Source organism: Carettochelys insculpta, chromosome 2 (genome assembly GCF_033958435.1).
Source record: "Carettochelys insculpta isolate YL-2023 chromosome 2, ASM3395843v1, whole genome shotgun sequence".
Taxonomy (NCBI): Eukaryota; Metazoa; Chordata; order Testudines; family Carettochelyidae; genus Carettochelys; species Carettochelys insculpta.
In genome coordinates, this window is record NC_134138.1 from 92,456,556 (window position 1) to 92,483,548 (window position 26,993).

A 26,993-nucleotide genomic window follows, 5' to 3' on the forward strand; every position below is an offset into this window, starting at 1 on the left:
CATGACCTATTGTTTTAAAGGCAAGGCAATTTCCTTGCAAAGACTCTCTAACCTTATCGTGTCATGTATCATGACTTGCTACTCACTAAGGAGCATGTCCTTGCCATGCCATCTGAGAGCACACTCGCTGAGAGCAATGGCAGCGTCAACAGCATCCTCCTTCTAGATATCTGCAGGGCAGTGACCTGGGCATCCTACGACACGTTTGCGAAGCACTACGCCATCTACCGACAGATGACTGGGCATAACTCCTAGTCCACAGCAGTGCTGTCAGTCCTAGACAACACTTTAATCCAATACCCGCCTCCTAGTTTCTCAGTGGGGGGAAGTACTGTTACTCAGTCATCTAAGGTGGAGCACCCCTGGGGACACTCAAAGAAGAAAGAGAAGATACTCACTTTTGTGCAGTAACGAAGGTTCTTCGAGATGTGTCCCCGTGGATGCTCCACCACCCACCCTTCCTCCCCGCTTCGGATTCTTCTTTTTGCTTTACATTTCAGATCCAGAGTGGTTTCGAGGAACTGGATCCGACTGGACAGCACACGGCATGAAAAGAGCGCAAAGAGAAGCAGAGGAGCCATGCATGCGCAGTCTGGCAGAAACAGCTATCAAGATCTCCAGTCTGCTGCACCAGGGTAAGCCTGACACCTAAGGTGGAGCACCCAGGGGGACACATCTCGAAGAACCATTATTACTGCACAAAGGTGAGTAACTTCTCTTTACAGTTTGTTAGACTTAAACCTTTATAGTTAAGTTTTTGTTGGACTCTATGTATACTGGTTTACTGTTACTGGTTGCATAACCTCAGTTAACGGCCTGACTTACATGAAGCCCCTTCACCATGCTGTGCTCACAAGACTTTAAGAAATGTGAACAATGCCGTGAAGCAATGCCTGCCTCGGATGGCCACTCCGAGTTCATAAGGTGCTTGGGAGAGGGTAGTATCACTTAAAAATGTCCACATTGTACAAAGCTAACTGCCAGAGCTGGACGTAATTGTGAAATGTGCCTGAAAATGGTGTTGTTTAACAAGGTTCTTCGTCCCTCTATTGAAGAGTCCAGCGGAGCCCAGAAACAGCATACATTTAAATTCAGGGCCTCCTTCTCAACTGCTTTGCCCTTTGAGAAATCGAAGACCTTGCTGACCAGGTCATTGCCTGCTGTTTCACAGAGCACTCCTGTGGTCACAGTGAAGCCTGGCATTTCTGACACCGCCTCTGTAAAGCCTAAGCCAGCCATGAGTGGCAGGGCGTCAAAGTCTGCATTACTAACATTTAAGCCCACGAAGCCTTCAGAACTGAGAGTGTAGACTCCTTCCAAGTGCCCAGTCCTAGCACGGTGGCATCAGTAATATCCTTGGCACCAACTACTGCCACGGAGCCGGCACTACTGGCACTGTCTACTCGGTGCCGATCCTCAGCACCGCCACCCCAAGCACCGAGGAAGGCACCAACTAAGGCATTGCACTGAAGTCCTGCATGCTTGCCGTCACCAGCCTTTTCTCCATCTCTGAGCTTGCCCCTCTGTGATCAGGATGGCTAGAGAGGCATAGTCCATGATACTACAAAACACCCCAACTGCCCTCCTGTCATGGTCATGAGAGTTAGCCAGCAGCCTGGGAGTAAAAGGGTTAACCTCCTTAGCCAGGTGGGATTGGCCTATAGGAATGTAGGTAAGAATTTCAAACTGGGACAAAGGAATTTTTTGGCTCCTCCCTTTTCTGTCCTCTGGTCCTGTTTTCTTCTTTCCAGCCGTGAGGGAGACAGAGACAGAATATCTTTCTCCAAGAACAGGCCCTCCAATCTTCTGTAAGTAGGGTAAAGTTTCGATAAATCCGTTAGGCTTTTTTGTTTTATGGTTTGGGAAGTGGAATCTGATGTCTGTGCACTTTTTAGAAATGTTCTTTTACTCTGCTTGTAACTAAGTTCTAGGCCCATGGTGAAGACTCCCCATGTGTTTTACTTTGTGACTCTTCCATCTAGTCATGAGGTTTGCAACATGAATATTGTTGTAATAATAAAAGTTCTCTCTTTTTTTCTTTTTATTAAGCTGGTATTGGTTAATGTTTGTGTCCTGGTTTTTACTTTTGGGGCTGAGGTTTCCCAAGTAGTCTCTCCCTGGTTTCCTTGTTATTACTTGGGTGGTGCAGCGCATTTTATCCCCAAAATTTAAGGTTTTTTAGGATGGGGGGGGAGTTTATACCAAAACCTGTTAGATAAGGTTTTGGAGGTAGGTTTGCTGGCCCCCACTTCTGTATTTGTCTTGCTAGAGTGGGGAAGGACCCATGACACCTCCCCCTTTCTAACTGCTGCATATGATGAGGGGGCATCTTCATCTGTCCCCTTTGCCGTCTCCATCTTCTAGGATGTCCTGCAAATCATTTTACTCTTATCACAAAGATCCTTCCTGGAACTGGCGCAGAGGCTCCTATGAATCATTTTGTTCCTGCCACTCCAGCAGTGACCCCTGCTACCAGTGCTCTCCTAGGTGATACTCCCCAGCCAGGAATCATTTGACAGGTTTGATCGCGGGGTTGCTCTCTGCCAGGCTATGCCTCTCCTCAGCTATCACCCATTTCGGCCCCATCTCCACCGCAACAGCCTCCATGACCCCAGCAGTTGGAAGCAGAGATCGCGCTCCCATCAGATACAGAGGAGTAGGAACCTGCCATGTCCCCTTTCGGCCAGTCATCCTCATCACTGGATGAACCTGTCATTCCAGGGGACGTTTTGCCACTAGACCATATAAAACAATTTAACAAGTTATTTAAGAGGGTGGCTGTTAGCCAGGATGTCCCTCTTGATGAGGTTCGGGAGAAATGGCACCGACTGCTTAGAAATGTACAGCCAGCGCAGTCTTCCAAGGTAGCCATTCTTATGGAAGGGTCATCCTAGAGGCAGCCAACGAAATATGGCAAACCCCTGCTTCCGTACCACCTACTAATAAGTTAGATAAGAAATACTTTGTCCCTCCAAAGAGGATGGAGTTTTTATTCACTCACCTACAACCAAACTCCTTAATAGTTGGCGCTGTGCTACATAGATCACGAACACCACAGTGTAGGGGAGTGGCAACAGATAAGGAATCCAAGAGGCTCAACACCCTTGGCAGGAAATTATATTCTTCAGCCACTTTACTACTCCGTATAGCAAGCTGTGCGGCTCTCCTTTCAAACCACAACTTCAATAACTACTCTAAGTTAATGCCACTATTAGAATACCTGCCAGAATCTGAGAGACCTATCCTTAAGTTGGTGGTTATGGAGGTCTATACCACTGCCAGGACAGCTGTTCAGCTTGCCCTGGATATAGCTGACATAGCAGCAAGAGCCACAGCGGTTGTGATGCGGCGTGCCTCATATCTACAAGTTGCTACCATATCTAAAGAACTGCAGGCAATGGTTGAGGACCTGTCCTTTGATTAAAAGAAATTGTTTTTTCGAAAACACAAATGCTGTTCTCCACTCTAGTAAGGACTCTAATATGACACTGTACGCTGTAGGGATGTATACTGTTCCCTACAGGAGGCAACGCTATCACCTCTATGAGAGGCGCTATGAAACTGGTTTATATAACTTCCAACCTTATCAATCGACCAAGCCTTACAACCAACTTCATTCTCAGTAGAGACCACAAAGGCACAGAAACCAAGGTGGATGTAATCAATCTTCTCAGTCCACCAGACAGCAAGTTAGACTTGTTGGTTAAGAGTGGCAAAGTTGCCATTGTCAACTCACAGACATCAAGCGTGTTCCACCAGTGGTTGAGGTCCTTCTTACATCAGTGGGCCTCCATCAATAGGTGGGTCCTGGAGATCGTACGATCAGGCTACACCATTCCATTTGTCTCTGTCCAACCTCCCACAATACCTACCCCGTCCCTTTTCACTGACCCTTCCCACAAGAGTGCTGCATGAGGAGGTGGACCATCTGTAGGAGCAGTGGAACGATGATGATTTCAGGGGAAAGGTATTTACTCTCAGTACTTTCTCATGCAGAAGAAAAGTGGTGGTTGGAGAACAATACTGGACTTGTGTCTACTGAACCAGTATGTTCACAAACAGCTCTTCAGGATGGTGACCTTGTCCTCAATACTCCCAATCGTAGACCTCAACGATTGATTTGTTGCTCTCAACCTCCAATACTCCTGCTTCCATATCAGTATTCATCCTGCTCACAGACAGTTTCTACAATTCACAGTGGGGGTGGATCATTTTCAGTACAGGCTCCTTCCATTTGGTCTCTCAGCAGCCCCCAGGGTGTTCTCCAAAACCCTGGTGGTAGTGGCAGCCTACTTGCGTCATCAAGAAGTTCTGATATTTCCCTATCTCAATGACTGGCCAATAGAAGGCCCCTCTCCTACAAAGACCACACATGTGGTGCACACTACACAGTTGGTCTTTCACTCTCTAGGCCATCTCATCAACGAGAGAAAGTCGACCCTTCAACGTACACAGGATGTAGAATTCATTGGGGCTTGACTTGATGCAACCACAAATATGTACCCCCTACACAGACCAACTTCTCCTCCATGGAGTCTTGATCTAGTACTATGGACATTGATTAAACTGACATTTGAACCACTGGCTACCACCCCTCTTAAGCTGCTTACCATGAAGGTAGCCTTTCTTCTTGCCATTGCATCTGCTTGTAGAGTCAGCAAAATATCAGCCCTTATGGTGGGGCCTCTGTACACAATCTTCACTAAAGACAGTGACCCTCAAACATCACCCAGCTTCCATTCCTAAAGTGTCTTCCGAATTTCACATCAACAGACCTATAGTCTTACCTGCATTTTATCCTAAACTGCATTCATCACCGCAGGAAACAGCACTGCATACTCTGGACGTTCGCAGGGTGCTTACCTTTTATATAGACAGGATGAAAAAGTTCCAAAAAACAGAACATCTGCTGGTCTCATTGGAACTTCTGTCATCCCAACGGAGAGCTTACATCATCACTACATGAATCACCCAGTGCTGTTCTTCCAACCAGATGCCTCTCGTGACACAACCATGGGCTCATTGCACGAGAGCAGTGGTGACTTTGACCACCTTCTCAAGGGAGTTCACCTTAGAGACATCTGCAGAGCAGCCACCTGGTCGTTGCACGATACTTTTGTGAGACACTACGCTATCCAGAACAGATGGGCTGTGGATACTTCACTAGCCACAGTGGTTTTCTCTGCTCCATTTGTATGATGACTGTAATTTTTCCCTCCTCCCACTATTGGGGAACTGCTACACAGTCACCCACAGTGGAGTACCTACTGGGACATCACTCAAAGAAGAAAGCGAAATTGCTCACATCAGTGCAATAACTGTCGTTCTTCAAGATGTGTGTCCCCGTAGGTGCTCCACAACCCAAGCTCCTCCCTGCTTCGGAGTCTGCCCTGTCTGTCTGTCCTTTTTCACAGATTCCAGCGCAGTTTTGAGGAACGGGCTTGAGCCGGTCTGCGCTCGTGATCAAAAGAGCATGAACAGAGAGATGCGGCAACAGCACATGCACAGACCGGCCAGATACAGCTATGTAACATCTCCGATCTGCAGCACCAGAATGAGCCCAGCACCTACAGTGGAGCACCCATGTGCGGGGAGACATCTTGAAGAATGACAGTTACTGCACCAAGGTGAATAACTTTGCTCTCCCATACTTTGAGGTCTGATACGCCGATTGCTACCCTTTGTTGAAGTCCATGCTGCTCATGAACTTGCTGAATTTCTCTAAAGTTCGTATTATTTTATTCCTTGTATTACTGGCCTTAAAAAGTGGATCTCTTGTTCCGTTTATGTAGAAGTTTCTCAGCTTTAACAATGGAGTTCAACATTAGATTTATTGTGATAATCACTTAGCATCTTTCCTGGCCTTTTTTTAATATATATAATGCTCATACTATTTTACTTTTATATCTTTTTGGGTGGTTATGGTATTTACTATATTAAACTGTAAGGAAAGATGACATTTTTTAATGATATTGAGAAATAAGATGTCTAAAAGTAGCATTTGGATACAGGTTTTCGTCATAAAGAAGGTGTCTTTTAAATAATAAAATGATACTTCTCTCATTCACTTGGGACCTACTGTCTATTTCCATGGTAACAGCTGCAACTTTAGCTCAGCGTTGGGAGTTAGGTGCTTTTCCTGCCAGTGTTTATATATTTGACCTCGCTCTTCATTGTGTGTGCATTGTTTTCACATTAAACAAATGCATTCTAAAACTTCCAGGAAAATTTTACTTATGGGAGAGCGTGTAAGGTATATTTTAAAAATATTTTATCTTGATGATAAAACATTTAGTTAAAAGATAACTGTTATTTAACTGAGTGAAGCTGTGATATTTTAATCCTTCAACTTAAGTTATAGTGTGTTTAATACTCAAATTTTTAGTGAGAAATGAAATTATAAATATTGTTTAAGGTTAAAGATAGCTATTGATAAATTTGAGTCAGTATTTAAAATTTCTTCCATATTTTATAAATAGTACTTAGTCATGTGAGATTTGTACTAGGAAAAATTAAGTCAAATTTTACTTTTTGGCATACATTTATGCGTATGCTGTAGAATGTGTACATATCTGTGTATTTGTCTCTACAGAATCTAGTCCTGGCAGAAAACAGCCCTGGAAGAGATAGCACTGAATATATTCTTGAGTTTGAGCCACACTTACCAGCTTTGACAAAACCTCTGGAACCATACCATCTGTCATTTATGTTTTACAATGGTGAGTTTCAAAAGTAGCTTCAAAATCTTTCATGTTTGACTTTTATTTTCCCCCCATCCTCAAAAAATCCCCAGTGTTGGTTTGGGGCATCTTTTCTCTCCATCAAATTGTAACAGGTTAATATGTACTTTTACTAATGCTGTTATCTTGAGTATAGCTTTGTTTTAAAAAATCTACAATTTTATTTATTTAGATTTTAAGAAACAACAGCGGATGGCAACACTTACAAGAGAGAGAGACGAACTATCCAAGTCAATAACTGCATACAGAAATATGTTTGATACCACTGAGCAGCTTATTACTGAAATTAAATGTAAGTCAATTACATTAATAACTTTTAAATTAATTGATTAATGTTTTAACCGTATAAAGGGAACTTTTGATTTTGTTAATTAGGTGATAGTAAATATTGAAACTGAAAAATGAGGAAACAATTTTTATAGTTAATTTTTGGGGAAAAAAAAGTGTGTTGCTCTCTGAGAAAACCATCTGGTTATTTGAACATGTGTAAATGTAAAAAAGATCTAGCAGCTACCTCGACATGAGGCAAAATTCCATAGGCCAGCATTTTCTGATATTTGTCCCTACAGATAGTCACTAAAGTCCCCGACCTAGTTTCCACAGCTTCTGAGTACTTTTTATTTCTTCAATGAAATCAGTGGGTGCTCAGCTTTTCTGGAAATCAGATTGTTTAGGGGCTTAACATAAGGCCAATGCTTCCAAAAGTGGATACCTAAGAATTTTATGTTATGATATTGCTCCCCTCATTCTAGAAGCTAATACCAAAAGTGTGGATCTAGGTGGGTTATGTATGTGTTGTGTCCATTCAGCAAACAAAATCATTTATTGAAAAAAGAGGAAGAAGCTGTCAATTACATATGTGGGGAAAGCTTGCATGAAAAAGTGAGATAAATAAAAGTAACAAAAGTATACAGGAAGGCCTACCCATTAGCAGTTCACAGTTTCACTTCTTTGAGGTTCACTGCACCACAGTTTGCCACACTGCTCCTTGCCACCCTGTGCTGTGTTGCACCTCACTGTCCCCAGTGCATGATTCAGTGTGCTCATGCTTTGAGAGCTTACTCACAACGACACTAAGACCACTAAAAAAACACCCAGCCTTAATTATGGCACCAAAAAGGGAAAATGAGTGATGCAGACAGTGGTCAACACACTAGGAAGGGAGAAAAGGTGTTGACATGAAGTCAAATTACTGGATAAGCTGTGAAGTGGTCACACTGCAGCCTCAGTAGCTATATTCTATACCATTAATGAGTCTAGTGTGCATTATATTTAAAAAAAAAAAAAAAGGTGTGGGAGCAAAATGTAAGGGACACTGTTCCTGTAAGTGCTCCAGCTTGTGTGAAGGTGTCATGTGTGAGTCATGATTCCATAATGGAAAATATGGAAAAGGTATTAAGCATTTAGATTGAGAACCTGGCACAGAAATGAGCACATGTAAGTGGTGCTGTGATCTGAGAAAAAGCTTTGACCTTGTAGAAGCATTCTGCACAAGTATGAGGTGATGAGAGGGAAATGAAGGCAATGCAGCATAATTTGTTGCAAGCAGGGGGTGATTTCACAAATTTATAAAGGGGCACCATTTATATAAAGTAACGTTGACAAGGAAAGCAGCCTCTGCAGACTATAATAACTCAGCACAGAATTATACCTCACTATTCTTAAAATCATTGAGGAAGATGGTTACGTGCCCCAACAATGGTGATGAAATTGGTTTGTTCTGGAAGAGAATGTCCACAAGGCAGCAAAAGACAGGCTAACCCTTCTCTGTGCTAATACCTCTGGAGACTGCATGGTGAAACCTATGTTGCTGCACTGTTCAGTGAACCCCAAGGCATTTAAGGGAAAGAATAGACAGAGGTTGCCAATTTTTTGGTGGTCAAATAGAAGGGCTTGGATCACAGCTGATATATTTTGGTCTGGTTCCACAACTGTGTGTGTGTGAGATAGAATACCTGTACTCCAAAGAGCTGCCCTTCAAAGTGCTTACTCATCTTTGACAATGCCCCACACCACCACCTGGCACTCTGCCATTTTCCCATCCTGAGGTGCAAGCAGTTTTCCTGCCACCTAACACATCTCCCATCATCCAGCTTCTTGATCAGGATGCGATTGCTATTTTTAAAGTCTGCTACACCAGATGCACCTTGGGTCAGATTTACAATGCACTGGATGCTGATGAAATGCTTGATCTTAGACAGCGCTGGAAGGACTTCGTATTGTTTACTGCATCACAAACATCAAGAAGTTGATTGATGAAATAAAATCATCAACCATGGATGCTTGTTGGAGAAAGTTGTGCAAGGAAGTTGTCAATAATATACCTAATGCCCCACATATCCATGTAGAGATTACAAGGATGTCAGAATGGTCCATGATGTGGAAGAGAAGAGGTTTGAGAATACAGAGGAATCGGAGGTTGAATAATTGATTTGAGTCATATTCAGAGGAATTGACTCATCTAGCAGCACGTATGACAAATATTAGTGAGGATGAAGAGGAGAGGGAAGATGAAACAGAAAAACCCAATTTAAAATTTGGAAACAGTGGCTGGTCTCTTCAGATGCAGCAAACAGCTCACTGACAAAAAGTTTGAATATGATCCCTCTATGGAACGAAGCCTGAAAGTTAAAAGGGAGATTGAAGCTACATTGCTGCTGTACCATGAAATTTTAGAGGGCTTATTAACTGGGGCTTTAAGGATATTAGGACAGTGTTAATATTTTGGGTTAAGCTTGCCAATCTGAGTGAAAGTGGAAAGGCCTGTACCTGTGCCCCAGTTACTCCCAATGCGACAGAGCTGGAGAAGCTCAGGCTCAAGGTAGTTCTCAGGATCGATCTCTCTCTCTCTCTCTACGCACGCACGCATGCACCAGTGACAACACAAGCACTTTTAGCAGCACTTTTCTTTATTTTTCGTCAGCAGCAAATTGGTTTAACCAAACTGGTTTGAATTAATATGAAAAGTACAAACCGAGTATCAAGCAAGAGTTCAGATTGACTTACAAGCTGAATTGCTTTAACTATCTTAACATAGCATACCGACCATATGTTTGCATTACATCCTACGCCTTAGTAAATATTATATTCACTCCTTCCAGAGGATCCTAGGAATTGAGACCCGCTCCACTCCACTGACAGAGAGAGTGGAGATCATATGATAGTAGTAAAGGGAGGCTAAGATTACAAAGAACTGGTACCAGAGGAAAGAAGACTGAAACTAAACGATCAAGAATCATTTAGGAAACTCTTTGGAGAGAGCCTGAGAACTTCCTTTTAAGCCTTCTACCAGCTCGCTCTCCCCACCCGCCATGGGGTTTTTAGATCCTTTTGCGTCACCTTGACCCAACCTTCCCATGCTAAATTATGCATCCATACCCTAGGTGTTTATGGGAAACACAGACATGACTGATTAAATCCATTTTGAGGTGCCATTCTGAATATGCATAGGGTGACCATATTTCCCTGTGCCAACTATGGGACCCCTGGGGGAAGGAGGGTGGGTCTCCAGCTGTGGCTGCCAAACCAGTGCAGATCCCTGGCTGACCCATGCCATGGGGTCCCAGAACGGGGCTGCCACCCCAAGGGGGGCGCTCCCCAGTTGCAGGGACAGTTGCCTTGTGGAACGGAGGTGGGTTCGCAAGCTGTCCCATGCCACCAGGCTCCAGGAGTGCTGCAGGGATGCTCCCTGGCTTCCAATGGAGGCTGCCTTGTGGGGGCTGTCACCCTGCAAGGAGTGGTTGCAGCTGCAACTCCCAGCTGCCCCATGCCTCTGTTCGCCAGGAATGGGGCTGCTGCTCCCTGTACTGGTAGGTCAGTACATGTTGCACCTGCTGTCTGGCCAGCTCCTCGTTGATTTTACCTGTAGCTATGCTGACTTTGCGGAAAGGGCAGCTCAGCAGAGGGGAGTGAATATACAGGACAGTTAACTTTTTTACAAAACAGGCAGGATGCCTGCCTAAAATACAGGATTGTCCTGATGAAAATGGGATGGTTGGTCACCTTAAATATGTCTGAGGTCTGATGTCATGGTCTCAAGCATAAATTCCAAGAAAAAGACAATACCCAAAAATAGCACTCTAACAACCTTTGTCTATACTTTCCTTCATCAACAGGATGGCTGCTCACCAAGGAAGCTGCATGTTATTGAGCTCTTTCTGATGCTCCCCAAGATAATTACCCTTTTGGGACAGCATCTGGTTAGCAGAGTGGGTTTTGACATTTAGATCTAAGGCCTAGCCCGGACAGGTGTACACATACGGATCAGTACCTGCCTTTATGCCTCATAACTAGGGAGAAAAATATATATGAAATATAGGAAGAAATAACTTGCAAAAAGTCAATTCTTGTAGAGAAAAACACTCTGCAGGTATTTTGTAGTTATTCCAGGATGTAGAAAGACAGAAAACAAGTCTGTCCTCTCCTAACTCAAGCCAGCTACCAACCACACACTCTGTTGGATTAGTTGCGGTCTATTAGACTAATACACAGGCTGTGTCTACACTAGCTCCCTTCTTCGAAGGGAGCATGATAAGTAGGGTGTCGGGAGATTGTTAATGAAATGGCGCGATGCATATGCAGCACTTTGTTAAGTTAATTCTCCCCTGCAGCAACTTCAAAGTGTTAAACTTTGAAGTGCTGGCTTGTGTGTAGCCACCATGCTCCCTTCAATGTTGGGAGCTAGTATAGACACAGCTATAGAAAAAGCAGTAATTAAACTAATAGACCTTACAAGCTAGCAGGCTACAGACGTAAAGAAAAGAGCAAGACTAAACAGCTTCCCATCACAATGTTTCTTTGTGAATCCACTCCTGTTAACCTTCCCCTCCCAGAGAAACGTTAATATTTCCAGGCAGCAAGTTCAAAGAACAGTTTAGGTGATTAAGATTGAAGTTGATTGGATTATCTTTGTGTTCCATTTTGGCTGTTAATTCACTGTTTTTATGTTAAACCCCATCTCCCAACGTTCACAGCTTTCGCCATTTGCAGCTTTTTCCTAGAACAAGAAGGCCTGTGGTACCTTATAAATGAACAGATTTTTGGAGCATAAGCTTTTGTGGGCAAAGATCCACTTTGTCAGATGCATAATGAAAGCTTATGGACCAAAAAATCTGTTAGTCTCTAAGACGCCACAGGATTTCTCATTGTTTTTGCAGATACAGACTATCACATCTACCCCCTGATATTTTTCTAGATCACCACCCCCGCAAAAGGCGATGCCTTCCTTGTGCACTTGAGGTTATTCTTATTCTGTTTAGATCAACTTTCTTATTGATCCAAATGTTTCATTTGTTTTATGTGCCAAGTATTTTGCACTCTTTTTTTCATTGTCAATTCCTAATATAATTGAAGGATATCTATACATTTTTAAGATAGATACATTTGCTTGTTGCAGCACTAAAATCAGAATTTAATTCCATAGGTGTAGTTTTCATATGGACTCAAGATGGAATAGTGCATTCTAATACTTGTGGTAGAGGAGCTTTTAGGAGCATTTTCAGATTCCAGATATTTCCGTTTAAGATAGGAGATTAACTGGAGTTGGACAAACGCACCTTTTAAAACATTTTAAGTTTTGATTTGTAAGGTTGAATAGAAGATAAGCCAATTCAGTTACTGGGTTTAATTGTTTATTTTCAAACCTGTTTCAATATAATTGAGAAGCGTTTCTTTCAAGAGAAATTGTTTGCAGTCAGGCCAAGCTCAGGAGTTCTTGTAATAAAATCTGAGAGGTATCCAATATACAGTAAAAAGCAATTGTCATGGGAATATCTCTGACTAGGAGAAGGAAAGCTCCTAGAAGAGAATTTAATTGTATAATAAATTATCCTTTCCAACATTATCTACCATGCTAAGTGTTGATTGTTCAATTGTTTCAGGTCAGGCTGAGGAAGCTGAAACAAGAGAGTCTCACCTGAAGAATGAATTGAAAAAGCATCAAATTGATATTCCACAGACAAACATAGTATGTTTTTTAAATTTGCTATTAAATGTTTATTTTGCAACAAACGACATTTAACATTGTACAAGTAAAGCCAACTGTCATCTTATGTTAAGTCAAAGAATCAAAATAAGTAAAGTTTTGGTAAATAAGCATGTATGAATTAAAGTGTAACATTAATTGGTCACTTATATGAAGTAGTGCCAAATGGTGCTTAGTCACCAAGTAATTTATCAAATCACCAAGTGAAGCTTTCATTTAGTATTCTGTGTATATGCCCAAAGACACCAGAAGAGACCATTTCTGGGGGTGAGAAGTTAGCTGTTTGTATTCATATGGAATCCTTGTCTCTTGGTAAAGACTACCAAAAGAACTGCCAGTTTTGAGGATCACTATTTATAATGTTATACAGATGAGTATACGTTTCACATATTGCTGACCAAGGCTGAATTTAAATTACTTACTTAGTCATTCTGTACAATATCTTCCATTAGCAGTTTTCCTGAAAAATAATTTATTCTTTGAAGAATCTATTGTGACATCTTGTTATTTGAGTTTTGAGTTCACTATTGAAATAGTTTCATATAGACATGAAGGTTATAAAGAAAGTAATATTTCATCACTAACCAATAAAATCAATTGTTTTTTCCATGCATTCGATAGTCTGACCAATGGGTTTCCCTCTCTTTGCTTAACCTTTAGACAGAGGACCTAATTGCAACATTCCAAAATTTGCTCTTCTGAATCAGCTACAGTCCTTCCTGCTGGCTCTTATACTTTTTTCATTTCCTCTGCTGTCTTGGATAAAGACAGGCACCTTTATTTTTTCATGAAGCAATCAACCTATATAACAGAGAGAAAATGAAACAGTTACATGAACTTTTCCAGTGAAAGGACCACAATGGTGTTGCCATCTCTCATTCTCTTCTGACCCCAGCTAGAACAGAGCCATACTAAGTCAGATCCAGATTGTTGAATGCTTTGTAGCAGAATCATGATTTACTATTTAGTAAAGTATTTTTCCACTAGAGGAGAGGCTATTTATTAACGGTCAGTCTTAATTTACAGTTGCAATATGTTGATTCTCTCATAAAACAAAAGACATTGGAGCAGGAAGAAGTAAAGAAACATCCTAGAAGATCATGTACACTTTCAAACTATCCCAAAGATAATCCGGATATTTTAGGGAAGGTGAGTTTTTTTTGTTTTTTTTTTTAGTCATTTTTACAATTCCATGGTGAGCTTCAAGCAGTTCAGTAAATAAACTCCTAAACATGTTACCAAGTAACCTCTGGAAAAAGCAGCCCCCCGAAAGGAGTGCTAATTGCATCCCAGAATTGTGCAGTTATTGAAATGAACCTTCAGGTGAAGAGGGATTATGGTTATCAGGAAGAACATAAGTGAGCTCGTTTTCAGCAAGTATTCTTTTCTTCTTTTGTACAGATTGCACATTTAGCAGAAATTGAGGATGACAAAGCAGCAAAGGTAATCTCTTGGCATATGGCTAGTGATATGGACTGTGTAGTCACCCTAACTACTGTTGCTGCTCGTCGTATCTTTGATGAAACCCAGGGTCGACAGCAAGTCTTGCCTCTTGATTCTGTTTACAAGAAGAGTCTCCCAGGCTGGAATAGGTAGAGGAAAAAATATATTTTTCCTAGAAAACTTTTCATTCTCTATATTTTTCTTTCTAATGTTGTTTAGCCTTTGTATTAGATAAGGATTTGATTGTAAGATATCTTCACATCCATGTTAACTAGCAGAAATGTTGCATAAAATGTCAAGTAATGGCCCAGTTTTGTAAATTTAACTGTTTGAATTGTTTTTGCAAGACACTTTTTTTTTTTTTTTTGTAGTACAGGAGTACATTCTGGGCAAAGTTATGTACATACAGGTATTTTTCCTTATCACTTCCTAATTTGAAATGAAATAAACCCTTACTTTTCTGTTCAAATCATGAACATGTTCTCAGAAATCATATGTAGCCAAAGACATTACTATACTCATCCATTTCCTGGAAGGAGAAGATGCGGTGTGGAATTTCAGATATGCCCCAGAAGGAATCAATATAAATAAATAACGTTATGTGCATCTCCTTTTTAAATACACTTGTACTTCAGTATCTTGGTCTAGTATCTTTAGTATAGGACACATGTTCAAAAGTAACTCTTCAATTATATATCACTAGAAATTTAAGTTTCCTCAGGTGTTATGTGTTAATGTGTTTGCATTTTAATTAAGGTTGGGAAGTTTCATCTCCTGATATTGAAGTGTTACTGTGTAGATCAAGTATAATTTTGTGTTTCTAATTAGAGTATCAAATAAAAGTGTAGATTAAAATAAAACATATTTTTTTTTTAAACCCAGGAATTTACCTCACTTACGAAATGGAAGAAATCACTTCAGACCTATAGGAAACCCTGTATTTGCCAGAGATTTACTGACATTTCCAGAGAACGTAGAGCATTGTCAGATAGGTAAATGTCACTAAAGAAATATCTTAATTTATAAACAGAGGACACACAGGAACAAGACTAATCATATAGTGAGTGGTAAGTATCAGAGAGGTAGCTGTGTTAGTCTGTACCTTCGAGAACAACAAGAAGAACTGTTGCACCTTACAGACTAAAAGATATTTTGGAGCATAAGCTTTTGCGGGCAAAGACCCACTTCATCAGATGCATGAGTGGGTGGTGGTTTCAGACGGGTATTTAAAGAGTGGGGTCCCAGTAAAAGGGAGGGCCAGAGTCTCTTAAAATGTTTACAAACTTGCCTTCTACCAAAGCAATCACTTAACTTGTGTTAGAGAATGACTGTAATGTTAATTGTTTGTAAACAACAAAAGATTTTATCAGCAACCTCTACAACTAGTCTTCATTCTTGACAGTCATGCTCTTTCTTTCTCTTCCATATATGTAATTTGAAAAAAAAATTTAAGATTACCTCATCAATTGTTTTGGCATAAACCATAAGTTAAGTCAATCTTGATAGAATTTTTTAAAATATTTCCAAAGTATTAGGTTACAGCATTATCTTTACAAAATTATGTAGGGTGTGCTATGTCACTTCAAACCAAGGTATATATCCTAACTAGATTATATATAATCAAATATATGTGTTAAGTACCTGTATCCAAAAAGATTTTATCTTTCAGCTGTTTCACAGCTTTTGGAATATATTAACATTTTCATCATACCTTTTCTAGCAATCTACTGATATTTCAAGCCCCTGCTTTCAAAGATCTATTCCAAAACTAAATATCTAATTTTTATCAGTGTTGAAGTATTCCTCACCAATGCTTATCAAGAACAAGTTTTCCTTTTAAATCTTTTCCCAAAGATATACATCTGGTATAGCATTTATTTGACTCAGATTCTATTTTTCATGACTGTTCAAATAATAGACTGTTGCTTGGGGATTGGCAATAATTTTCCGGTGCTGCAATGTTACAATAAATATTTTCCAACATAGTCTTCCAAGAGAAGCATTAGAAACCACATTGCTTGAAACATAATTCTTATCAAAAAAATAGGCAAATACAGTTTAGATGAGGCTGCTATAATGTGGGTGCATAACTGTCTGGATAACCATACTCAGAGAGTAGTTCTTAATGGTTCTCAATCCTGCTGGAAAAGTATAACAAGTGGGGTTCTGCAGGGGTTTGTTTTAGTACCGGTTCTGTTCAATATCTTCATCAACGATTTAGATATTGGCATAGAAAGTACGCTTATTATGTTTGCAGATGATACCAAGCTGGGAGGGGTTGCAACCGCTTCAGAGGATAGGGTCATAATTCAAAATGAGATGGAGAAATGGTCCAAGGTAAACAGGCTGAAGTTTAATAAGGACAAATGCAAAGTGGTGCACTTGGGAAGGAGCAATCAGTTTCACAGATATAGAATGGGGAGAGACTGTCTAGGAATGACTACAGCAGAAAGGGATCTAGGGGTTATAGTGGACCACAAGCTAGATATGTGTCAACAGTGTGATGCTGTTGCAAAAAAAGCAAACATGATTCTGGGATGCATTAGCAGGTATGTTGTGAACAAGACACAAGAAGTCATTCTTCCGCTCTACTCTGCGCTGGTTAGGCCTCAGCTGGAGTATTGTGTCCAGTTCTGGGCACCGCAGTTCAAGAAAGATGTGGAGAAATTAGAGAGGGTCCAGAAAAGAGCAACAAGAACGATTAAAGGTGTAGAGAATGTGACCTATGAAGAAAGGCCGAAAGAATTGGGGTGGTTTAGTTTGGAAAAGAGAAGATTGAGGGGAGACATGATAGTGGTTTTCAGGTATCTAAAAGGGTGTCATAAGGAGGAGGGCGAAAACTTGTTCTTTTTGGCCTCTGAGGTTAGAACAAGAGGCAGTGGACTTAAACTGCAGCAAGGGAGGTTTAGGTTGGACATTAGGAAAAAGTTCCTAACTGTCAGGGTGGTCAAACAGTGGAATAAATTGCCAAGGGAGGTTGTGGAATCTCCATTGCTGGAGATATTTAAGAACAGGTTAGATAGATGTCTATCAGGGATGATTTAGACAGTACTTGGTCCTGCCATTAGGGCAGGGGGCTGGACTCGATGGCCTCTCGAGGTCCCTTCCAGTCGTAGTATTCTGTGATTCCAGTATCTATGATGATGCAAGACTGAATGAAGTTGGACACTTAGAAAATACCTTGTTAAGGCGTAGTCGTTTCCTGTCAGGATAATGGACTTGGACAAAACATTGATAGATATTTGATTTTCTGTGGTAGTACATGTTTCTTGCTTTTCGGAGGATTAACCAATCAAATGTAACATTGAGAAAGGAATAGAGAGAGAGCTCCTGGTATCAGCATTCTTTATATGAAACTTCTACTTAAATTAAACCCAAGTGCTGTAATGCTTCTTTTATTATTTTATTGTCTGTTTGATATAACTGCATAGTACTGAAGCATCCATGCTTTTTGCTGTGTATCTGACTGCCTGCTTAAAATCGATATGCCCACTAACCTACCCAGTATTGAAGATGCCCCACAAAACTGTGTAGTGTGGAATTCTATTTATTTTCAGCTAATATAGTCCTATGTAGTCCTACTAATGGCTCTTCAGATTACCTAGAGGTAGAAGAAAGGACTAAAGATCAAAAGAAACTACAGTTCTTTGAGCACATCTACACTAGGAACTCACTTTGAAGTTTGGCAGTACTTTGAAGTAGCCAGCGGATAGTCTACACACATTTTTTTCCCTTTCTTTTGAAGTGAACTTAAAAGTAGGGACCCCAACTTCAAAGTCTCCTTACTCCATTCCCAGGAATGGAGTAGTGCCCTACTTCGAAGTTGAGCATCTACACACCCCTTACTTAGAAGTTGCTTACTTTTAAGTTATACTTTGAAGTAAGCAACTTCAAAGTTATCTTTGTAATGTAGACACAGCCTTTGAGTAGCTTCCTTATGGTGCTTCATTTTTCTTCCATTGGAGATTTTAAGTAGCACTTCCTGTAGCCCGTGCATGGACTCTACACATCCTCGTTCCTCTACAGAGGCTATATAGATTTTCATGGACCAGTTGTCTTAAGTTCCTTCTCAACTACCTGTGCCAGAGAGGTGGAATGTGTAGTAGGCCAACTTGGCTGTTTGTTTGCCCTCTTACATAGTTTAGCCCTTATTAGTGTTTTGTTGAGTTTTTCTGTCATTTGCAGATTTTTTGTTTTATTCCCTCATTTTCCCCTTTTCTATCTCCTTCTGTTGGATGGAGTGAGGCATTTTTTCCAATTTAGCGGTGTAGCCAGGACCACCAAGATTCAACCATTGTGTCACTTTCCTGAACTCTATCCTGCTCAGTGACAAACATTATTTTTATATAAGCTGTCTGGAGGGTATGCACATCTTTCTGAATTATAACTGTCATGCAGCCCTCTTGAGCAGAGCTAGAAAAAAAGTGACAGATTAGAATCAAGCTTTTCAAGATGGAGCACACACTTCATTGCTGCTTTTGATTCAGGTCAGGGGACCCAGAATGTGCATCATCCACCAGGTGAACTTATTGCCCCATCTGTCTCAGAAGCACATGTGCCCAGAACTTTGAAGGGGAAATCATCAAATGGTTCCGAAAAGGCCTCTAAGAAAAGGCATTCCAGTTATCCTCCTAGATAGCTATCTGAAAAAGATCTCGTCTCCACTGAAAGTACCTCTTTCTGATCCCCTCCATCTCTGTGAGTGACTTATTAGTGAGACTTCAGATTCTTTCCGTACCAATAGGTCTCTAAGACCCTAAGTTAATTTAAGAACTACAGTTCCAAACATCCTTTGATGCCTAAACAGTCTTTTGTACAACCTAAGCATAACCAGAGCAGGATGAAACAGTCCTGATACTACCAAGGAGGTACTAATAGACAAGTAATATGCAACCTTGAGTGCCTAGCCACATGGCCACCTCAGAAACACAGAAGGTTAAATTGCACTGGTCTTCACAGTCTTTGGAACATTCAGTATTATTGGTACTGACACTCCTACAAAGGACTCATCACAGTAGATCCCTCTTGTTTTTCCATTAGTTCATCTGGTACGGCAGGACTTCAGATACTTACTCCCTAGATCTACAGGTATCTGAAGAACCAGTATCTCCCCTCATAATGGGCACCAAGTACATATCAATACAAAGATTGTCATCATCCCTAAATTACTAATCTGTCTGGTACCACTTGATTCTCCACCAGTTTTCATGCAAGGTAGGGCACTTCCCTGAACATTGTGGGGGATTTTTCATCTGATTCCTATGTCTCTATCCATTATTCCCCTGTCTGTCATTACAGAGAGAAGGACTTCACAGGTGAAAGGCACACTCCCATTTCTCTTCTGTAGCATGTACATCAATGGGTGATACCTCCAGTGCCTTGCAGTCCCCACTTTACTGGCCATAATGGAAGCCTTGGGACATTTATCAACAATGTTGGTCCTTTCTCATTTGAATTGGTGGAAGAGGCAATCCACTTATTCCAGTCTCAGTTGCAGGAGTAAACCTTTTCCACCCCCAACCATCCCCTTGTCTTCTCAGGGTAGGCTGTGAAGCCTCTTCCTCCTTCCCTTTCTATGACTAAAGAAGGTCCAAGAATCTCAACAAAAACTCTTAGACATCCTACAAATGTCACCTTTACTTTCTAGTTAGTTAGCCAGAACCAGTTCCAAGATTGGGTACTCCCATTTGGACTTTTCTTGGCTCCGGGAGTATTTTCAAACATGCTGTCATGGGTCACAACCTGTCTTTATCAAAAGCCAGTAATCTTTTCCTACTTCAATGATTGGCTGATCCAGGGCTGGTTTTATGAAGCTCTTTATACCATAAAGACAACCTTATCTCTGTTCCACAGGTTAGGTTTTCAGCTCAGTATCAAAAAGTCCACAATGATTGACTCCTTAACAGAGAACAGAATCCATAGAGGCATCCCCAGATGCAGTAATAATCAGGGCTTATCTCCTCAGAGAGGAGTTTGCCAGCCCCACAAACATTATCACAATGATTCAAGGATGCTTGCAGACTTTGATAAGTATTTTCCTCCAACTTTGGGGGCATATGCTTATATCTTTGTAATGTCTCATACAAAATTTCTCTTTTGCTGCTTCCAGGTGTGGCTCAAAATAGTTTATTTGTCAAACAGATAAGGTATAAGCAGACCCACATCAATCCCTTGTCAAATAAGAATCTCTCTCAGTTGATAGAAGAGTCTTCACAAAGTCTATATCTGATCTGATTATCTGATCATCTTCAAACATTACCATAGTAGAACTGTTTGGGGGGAGGGTGCATCGGGGAGGGGGGAACACACCATTCATGATACACATCCCAAAGAACTCCAGTTACTGCACAAGGTGAGTAACCTCTGTCTGTGTTCTAGACACAGAAGCAGCCCTAAGATCTTAGTAAATGTTATGTAATTAAAGAAAAATACTATAAATTCCAATGGGCTGAAAGGCAAAGGAATTGATTATATGTAGTCTCTTTTGCCTCCTTACCACTAGACTCAACTTACATTCAGAGTAGCACTCTAAATGTTACTCTGAGTTTTATTATATTGTGCATTTTTTGTCGTCTTTGCCAGAGAATCACAGTGTAAAAAGCTATCTTATAGTTTTTACAACAAATACAGCATCTTATCTATAGTATAACATCTTTAAAATCCAGTTAGTAGTTATAGAAGCTTTTGTTAAGAGGTGATATTACTTCTCGTAAGCTATTGTTTTGGGTTGTGAATGTCTTCATTTTGGACATTTGCACATTTAATTTATTATAAATCTATTTAAAATACCCACTTTAAATACCTGATTGCTGAAACTTACCATTTGAAAATTCATTATAGTGTTCGGGATGCTCTTAGGAGACACCATCATCATTGACAATTTGGATGCTGCCAATCATTACAGAAAGGAGGTATGTGTGTATTTGCTTAAATGAAATGCTGTTGGATTAGAGATTTGGCATATTTATAAATGTAAAGTGGTGGATCCTAATCTGGTGTATATTTTCATAGCTTCATCAGTTTAACTGGAGCTATGACAATTTTCCATTAGCTAAGGATCTGTAACAAAATGCTTTTCATTCAGAAATCCCAGTGTGCTTTACAATTGATGCAGTCTATAGTATCAGTGGTGACAAAATAGTCTGGTTTTTGTTTTTAAAGAAAACAAAACCTACCATATGAATGTTGCCATATACCAGTCAAGCTAGCCAGATGGTGTCCTCTGTTTTATTAGCCTCTCTGTGACATGCTCATTCTCTTATTCAGAGTCGGGGTCCTCAGTGGAGTGGGTGAGCCAAATGCGCCAGTCAGACTGTGGACTCCATCCTCTGGCCATTCAAAGGTCAGCTGGCTGTGAACAGGCATATCATATTTCACTTTCCAGCATGCCTGTGAATGCTCTTTCATATATGGAACACTGCTTTAGGTTAGCCCAGTGTTTTGGGGAAAACTCAGCTGTGCCTCATGAGGAACAACGGAGTCCCAGCAGGAAAGAGATTCAGGGGTAGAGCTGGGTGACTGAAAACTCAGTGTGACTGAATACTTTATCTGGAGGGCGGAGTGAGAAAGAAAGTAGCGGTCACTCACTGTTGCCTAAGAAATGTATAAAAATAAAGCTGGCAGAGGAGAAGGTGAAAAGCAATGCAAACTGCCATTAGGTGCTGGTGAAAATCTCATGGTAAGCCAAAGAAGGGGGCATGGTCAGCATAGGTCACAGTACAGTATTGAACTTCAAAGGAGAACAACTGCTTCATCTCAGAATCGTAGGAGGCGCTCATTTGTGAAGAGGGACAAGGTGTCTTGATACGTCTGCTCATACATAAATTGTCTTATTCTCTGTACACAGTTCAGGCATCATCTCCCACCTTAATTTTAATAAAACTGCAATTTATTACATTCTTTAAAATTAAATAGGAAGTGGTTCATGCAGTTATGAATAAGAAGCCCCGGTGTGATCTGTGAGGTGCTTTCTTTTTTTTCACATGTGGTCCATACGCTGACATTTTTCAGACTATCTCCTATCTTTCCATTTTTCCCCACTGCCCCACACATCTTGCTCTAAAGCTCTAAAATCTGGCATGATTTGCCAAGGTATACCAGAACCAAATTTCAACAAGTAGGGGCCGTCATCTGAGAGAGACGTTTCAGTGGTCAGGTTGTATTTCAGACTAGGAACTATTTAAGTTCTGATTAAACAAGCAGAAATAGAGCTGTTTAATATTCAAGCCTTTTGGGGCCGATCGTGTTTTATATCCTGTGGTGTGTTAGGAGGGATTATGTTATAGTACATGTCTTTAGGAAAATGTGGCTTTGACTGGTTGCTCCTGAGTGCTGTTGCGGAATCTAAAAGTGGATGTAGTACAGTACTACCGTACAGTACAGTACTGCAGTACAGTGTTCTCTCTAATTTTTTCCACCCTTGTGTGGCATGAATCACGTTCATATCGGTGCACGTACAAAATTCATGGGGGGGGGTGGAGCCAAGGGGTTCTGAGTGTGAAAGGTGGCTTAAGCCTGTGGCAGAGGGTGGGAGTCCAAGAGTGTGAGAGCTCTGTCTGGCAGTACAGACTAGGATGGATCTGGGGTTGAGGGACTCAGGGCTGGAACAGAGGGTTGGGGTGCAAGGGCTCTAGCTCAGGGTGCATACTCTGGGTGCTGGACGTGAGGGGTTTGGAGTACTGGAGGGGTGTAGTTTCTGGGCTGGGCGTGTGGGCTTCTGGGAAGGGTGTGGGGATGAGGGCTTTGAGCTGCAGGAAGATACTAGGCTCTAGGTGAGGCAGGGGCTTGAAGCTTGGACTTTCCAGGGCAGCTTTCTTCTGAGGCTGGTATGGAAGGGGCTCTCCTCCACCAGCTGTGGCTACTTCCTGCTGGGGCCAGCAGAAAGGAGCTCCTGCCCACTGGCCACAGCAGCTTCAGGGCTTGAAGAGAGATCTTTCTCCACTGCCGCCCTGAACCCCTGCACAGGGCTTAATAGTTCCTGCATGGCCACAAAGCTTAGGAGGCACTAGGCTGTAATACCAGCTTCTCCCACTTGCAGTCAGTGCAGCGCTTCCTTACCCTGTGCCTGACTAGCTCTCTTAGGTCATGTGAGGAGAACAGGGCCATGGCTCCATCTGCTTTTATTGGTAATAGCAGTATATGTACTGGGAAGCAGCCAGACCTATTATCCCCAGTAGGGTTGGCTCTTCCCCTGAGCTGAACACAGAGAAGAGAGAGAAAAATTCTTATATACCCACATAGGACTGGGCATAATCTGAATAGTAAATTTATTTCATGTTTTGTTTGCTTATTCGTCATATAATTTGAGCACCTCACTCTGGATGCTGGAAAAAATAGTGCCATTTAAATATTGTTCTGCTCTGAAAAGTGAATATGTGAAACAGTTGTTTTATTCAACATAAATTCTATATATCAGTTTTAATCACATTTAAGAGACAAATTACAGTTTAATAATACAGCGCTAACACATTAAAGAGACTGTTCAGCTCTGTTCTGGTTCCTGTGTTATCAATAGAATAAATAACTTCCTATTACAAGATTCCCATCCTTCAGTATATCTTAAAACCTGGTGGAAAAATCTAATACCCAGAATCACTGACTGGTTGTGATGCTAGAACCAGAAGTACAGTTTGGCACTCAGATACGCACGTGAGTTTGCAGGTTTGGCAGTTTAAAGGATATATATCTGTGCATTTAAATCGAGCAAGTTTGCTCTGATTTTGAGATGCAATAAACATGCCACGTTTTACAGAATCACTTTTCAGTGTAAAACTCACTGCATTGTATTGTAATAAAGATAGCTGTATAACTGTGAGTTTCACCACAACTGTCCCACTCTTATTGAAGATTAAGCTTTGCCTTTTTGGAGATGTACTTTCCTTACGTTTTTTTTTTTACCCACGAGATTTATTTTTATACCTAATGTAGGTTGTAAAAATCACACATTGCCCAACATTACTAACTAGGGAAGGCGATAGAATTCGCAGCAATGGAAAGTTTGGAGGCCTTCAAAATAAAGCTCCGCCAATGGACAAACTCAGAGGAATGGTATTTGGAGCACCCATGCCAAAACTTTTCAGGACTCTTTCTGAGCAGATAGGTGAGTTCACAAAATATTGATAATTCACCAAATATTGTTCATTGTGCTGTTGCTTTCGTATGTTTTTTTGGTTACATGTGGTAAGAAGTAATACTTAATGAGCTGGATTTAAGATTTTCTTTTAAAGTATTACTTTACAATCACTTTTTTGCTTCCACTTTGAAAATTTAGCTTCTTAAACTTCCTTCAAGAAAAACAGAAATCACACCAAAAATTTGCACACACATTTTTGAAATGTTTCCTATTTCATAGATGTAAATATTAAGAGAGCATTGTGATAGGTTGCCATCCCCATGGGAATCACTTTATTCCCTAAACATTCGGTTGGACTAGACTCTTTAACACTTCTCTGCTGGATATTGAGCCAGCCTCTTCAGGCCTTATCACCCAACAGGACAGCAGGTGGCATTGCAAACCCAACTGAACTCCTTGAGTGCTTTCCCTAGCCCAGTCAAGGACAGACAGACAAGACGGGAACCAATTTCCCAGCTCTCCATTTTTGCATCCTTGCAGGAATATAAACCCTGTATTATACTGTCTTGCACTGAACAAGGATCTGTACAATGCAATCTCATTAATATGCACAACAAGCCTGTTTAACCAACTGTGATTTCCCCAGAAACTTCACTTTAAAAGTATTGGTTAAGATGAAATATAAGGCAACATTATAAACCACAGAAAGATAGATTTTAAGTGATAGCCAACAGATTAAAGCAGATTACTTAGCAATTAAAAATGTAAACTTAGCCTAATTTACTAGCTAAAATGCAAGTTAGCAAGCTCTCACCCTGAGGATCCAATCAAGCATGCAGTTCTTAAGGCAAAGACTGTAACTGCTGTTTAGCATGGGTTCTCCTTCCCATTCCCAGCTATTTGTCTTTCAGAGCTTCTTTAAAGTATTAAGTTGTGGGGAAAAGAAGGCAAATTATGATGTCACTCCCCACTTCATGTAGTCTCTCCATATCATAGGAAACCTTTGTTTCAAGACAAGTTCCCAGCCCAGTTTGTGGGTCTCAGTTTCTTTGTCAGCCTCTGTTTCAGTTCCAATATTGTCTGGTATGCAGCTGCTTGCCTCTGCACCTCAATTTCTGGCCGTTTTAATTTCATAAGTCTTCTATGTTCCTTTTCTACACAGCTCCAATTTTAGAGTAGTTTTACTCATTTTCCTGCATTTCTCTCACTACTTCCTTTGCCCAAAATAAGCAAACAGAAAATAACAAGCTGGTAACCTCTTCAACCGATCTGAGGCCACCACACTTAACTTACAGTGGTGGAGATTTTAAGAGAACAAAGTGCAGATCTTACTCAGGACAAACTGTGCATTTCACCCAGATGAACTATACCACTTTCACTGTGACTCAGTGTGTCCTGAGAGAACCAAATTCAGGACAAACCACTGAGAAATAGGACAGACACACCCCACAACTGGCAGTAGTTCTTACAGTGTTTCTCAATCAAGGGCATGCGTACCTTGGGGGTACATTGAGGTCTTCAATAGGTTACATCAACTCATCTAGATATACGCCTAGTTTTACGACAAACAAGCACTTGTAAAATCAGTGCCATCTAAAAAGTTCATTCAGATGATGACTCGTTTTTACCAGTTCGTATGCCTTATGCTGAAATGTAAGTACACTATTTTTCTATTCCACTTCATGTATTTGATAATAAGATAGTAGATGCAAAATAAATCTGACTCCTGAAAAGGTTACAGTAATCTGTAAAAATTGAATCGCACTTGTTTCAAGACCTCAGTTTATTTTAGGCCCATGTTTTTCAACAGGTGGTATGCCTAAGGGTACGTGAGAGAAATCTGGTGGTACATCAACACAGTTGAAATTTGGAGAAAACAGAATTTTTGTTTTAAATTTTACAACACTTTATTTTTTACACCCACAAACTTCATAATGTGCCTGGCTACTTTTATGTAATTGGCAACCTTCATTCATCTTCAGCATGCATTGCTAGTTGGTAACATCAGTAACTGACCATTCAAAGCAAATGGACATGAGCAGGCAAATATTACATTTGTTCCTATCTGAAATGAGATAAAATTGCTGTTAGTACAATTTCATTTTGAGGTTTTTTTTATAATTACATCTGAAAGGGTTTAAAATGGACCCATTTCTTGTGAAAACAAAGAATAAAGCTGCAGATTTGGAAGAACGTAAGTCACAGGAAACCATGTCAGAAACATTTGAGACAGTGGAAGTGGAAATTCTTCTGAGATTTAAAAACAAAAACAAAAAAAACACGGTTACAATTCAAAATATCTTAAATTCAGATTTACTACAAACAGAAGTGTACCCACTTTGCATGATTTGCTGTGAGACTTTATCTAACCACTGTATGAAACCGTTTCTGTTGAGGCAACACCTTAATACAAAGCATCCTCCATTAAAAGATAAACCAATGGAATATTTTACAAGAAAATGTGAAGGTTTCAATATATCTAGTGCTGCTATGAAAGTGTGTGCAATAAGCTCTCAAACTGTGGCAGGGCCAGGGTGGAGGGCCTGCTCAGAGGGAGACCAAACAAGCAGAGGACAATCACAGACAGCTGGGCGGGAGATGGCTCAGCCTAATTGGGGCCAGCTGACTTCATGACTGGGCTAATAAGAGGCCTTTAAAAACCCTTCACAGTGGGAAGGATGGGGAGAGAGTGTGAGAGGTGAGTAGAGAGCTGCAAGGAGACCAGAGTAGTGGGGGGGAGAGCAGGTTTGAGAGA

At 40.8% G+C, this 26,993-nt stretch overlaps 1 protein-coding gene across 2 annotated transcripts in view; it reads left to right on the forward strand.

The window, feature by feature from the left end:
- The window catches only part of SMCHD1 (structural maintenance of chromosomes flexible hinge domain containing 1), a 207,175-nt gene that overhangs the window by 170,739 nt on the left and 9,443 nt on the right, over nucleotides 1–26,993 (forward strand). For both annotated transcript variants that reach the window (XM_074987361.1, XM_074987362.1), the window contains 8 exons: nucleotides 6,593–6,719; nucleotides 6,913–7,032; nucleotides 12,620–12,705; nucleotides 13,750–13,872; nucleotides 14,125–14,315; nucleotides 15,049–15,158; nucleotides 21,007–21,077; nucleotides 24,094–24,265. In XM_074987361.1, the coding sequence (XP_074843462.1) occupies nucleotides 6,593–6,719; nucleotides 6,913–7,032; nucleotides 12,620–12,705; nucleotides 13,750–13,872; nucleotides 14,125–14,315; nucleotides 15,049–15,158; nucleotides 21,007–21,077; nucleotides 24,094–24,265 (1,000 nt within the window). The remainder of the gene's footprint in view (nucleotides 1–6,592; nucleotides 6,720–6,912; nucleotides 7,033–12,619; nucleotides 12,706–13,749; nucleotides 13,873–14,124; nucleotides 14,316–15,048; nucleotides 15,159–21,006; nucleotides 21,078–24,093; nucleotides 24,266–26,993) is intronic.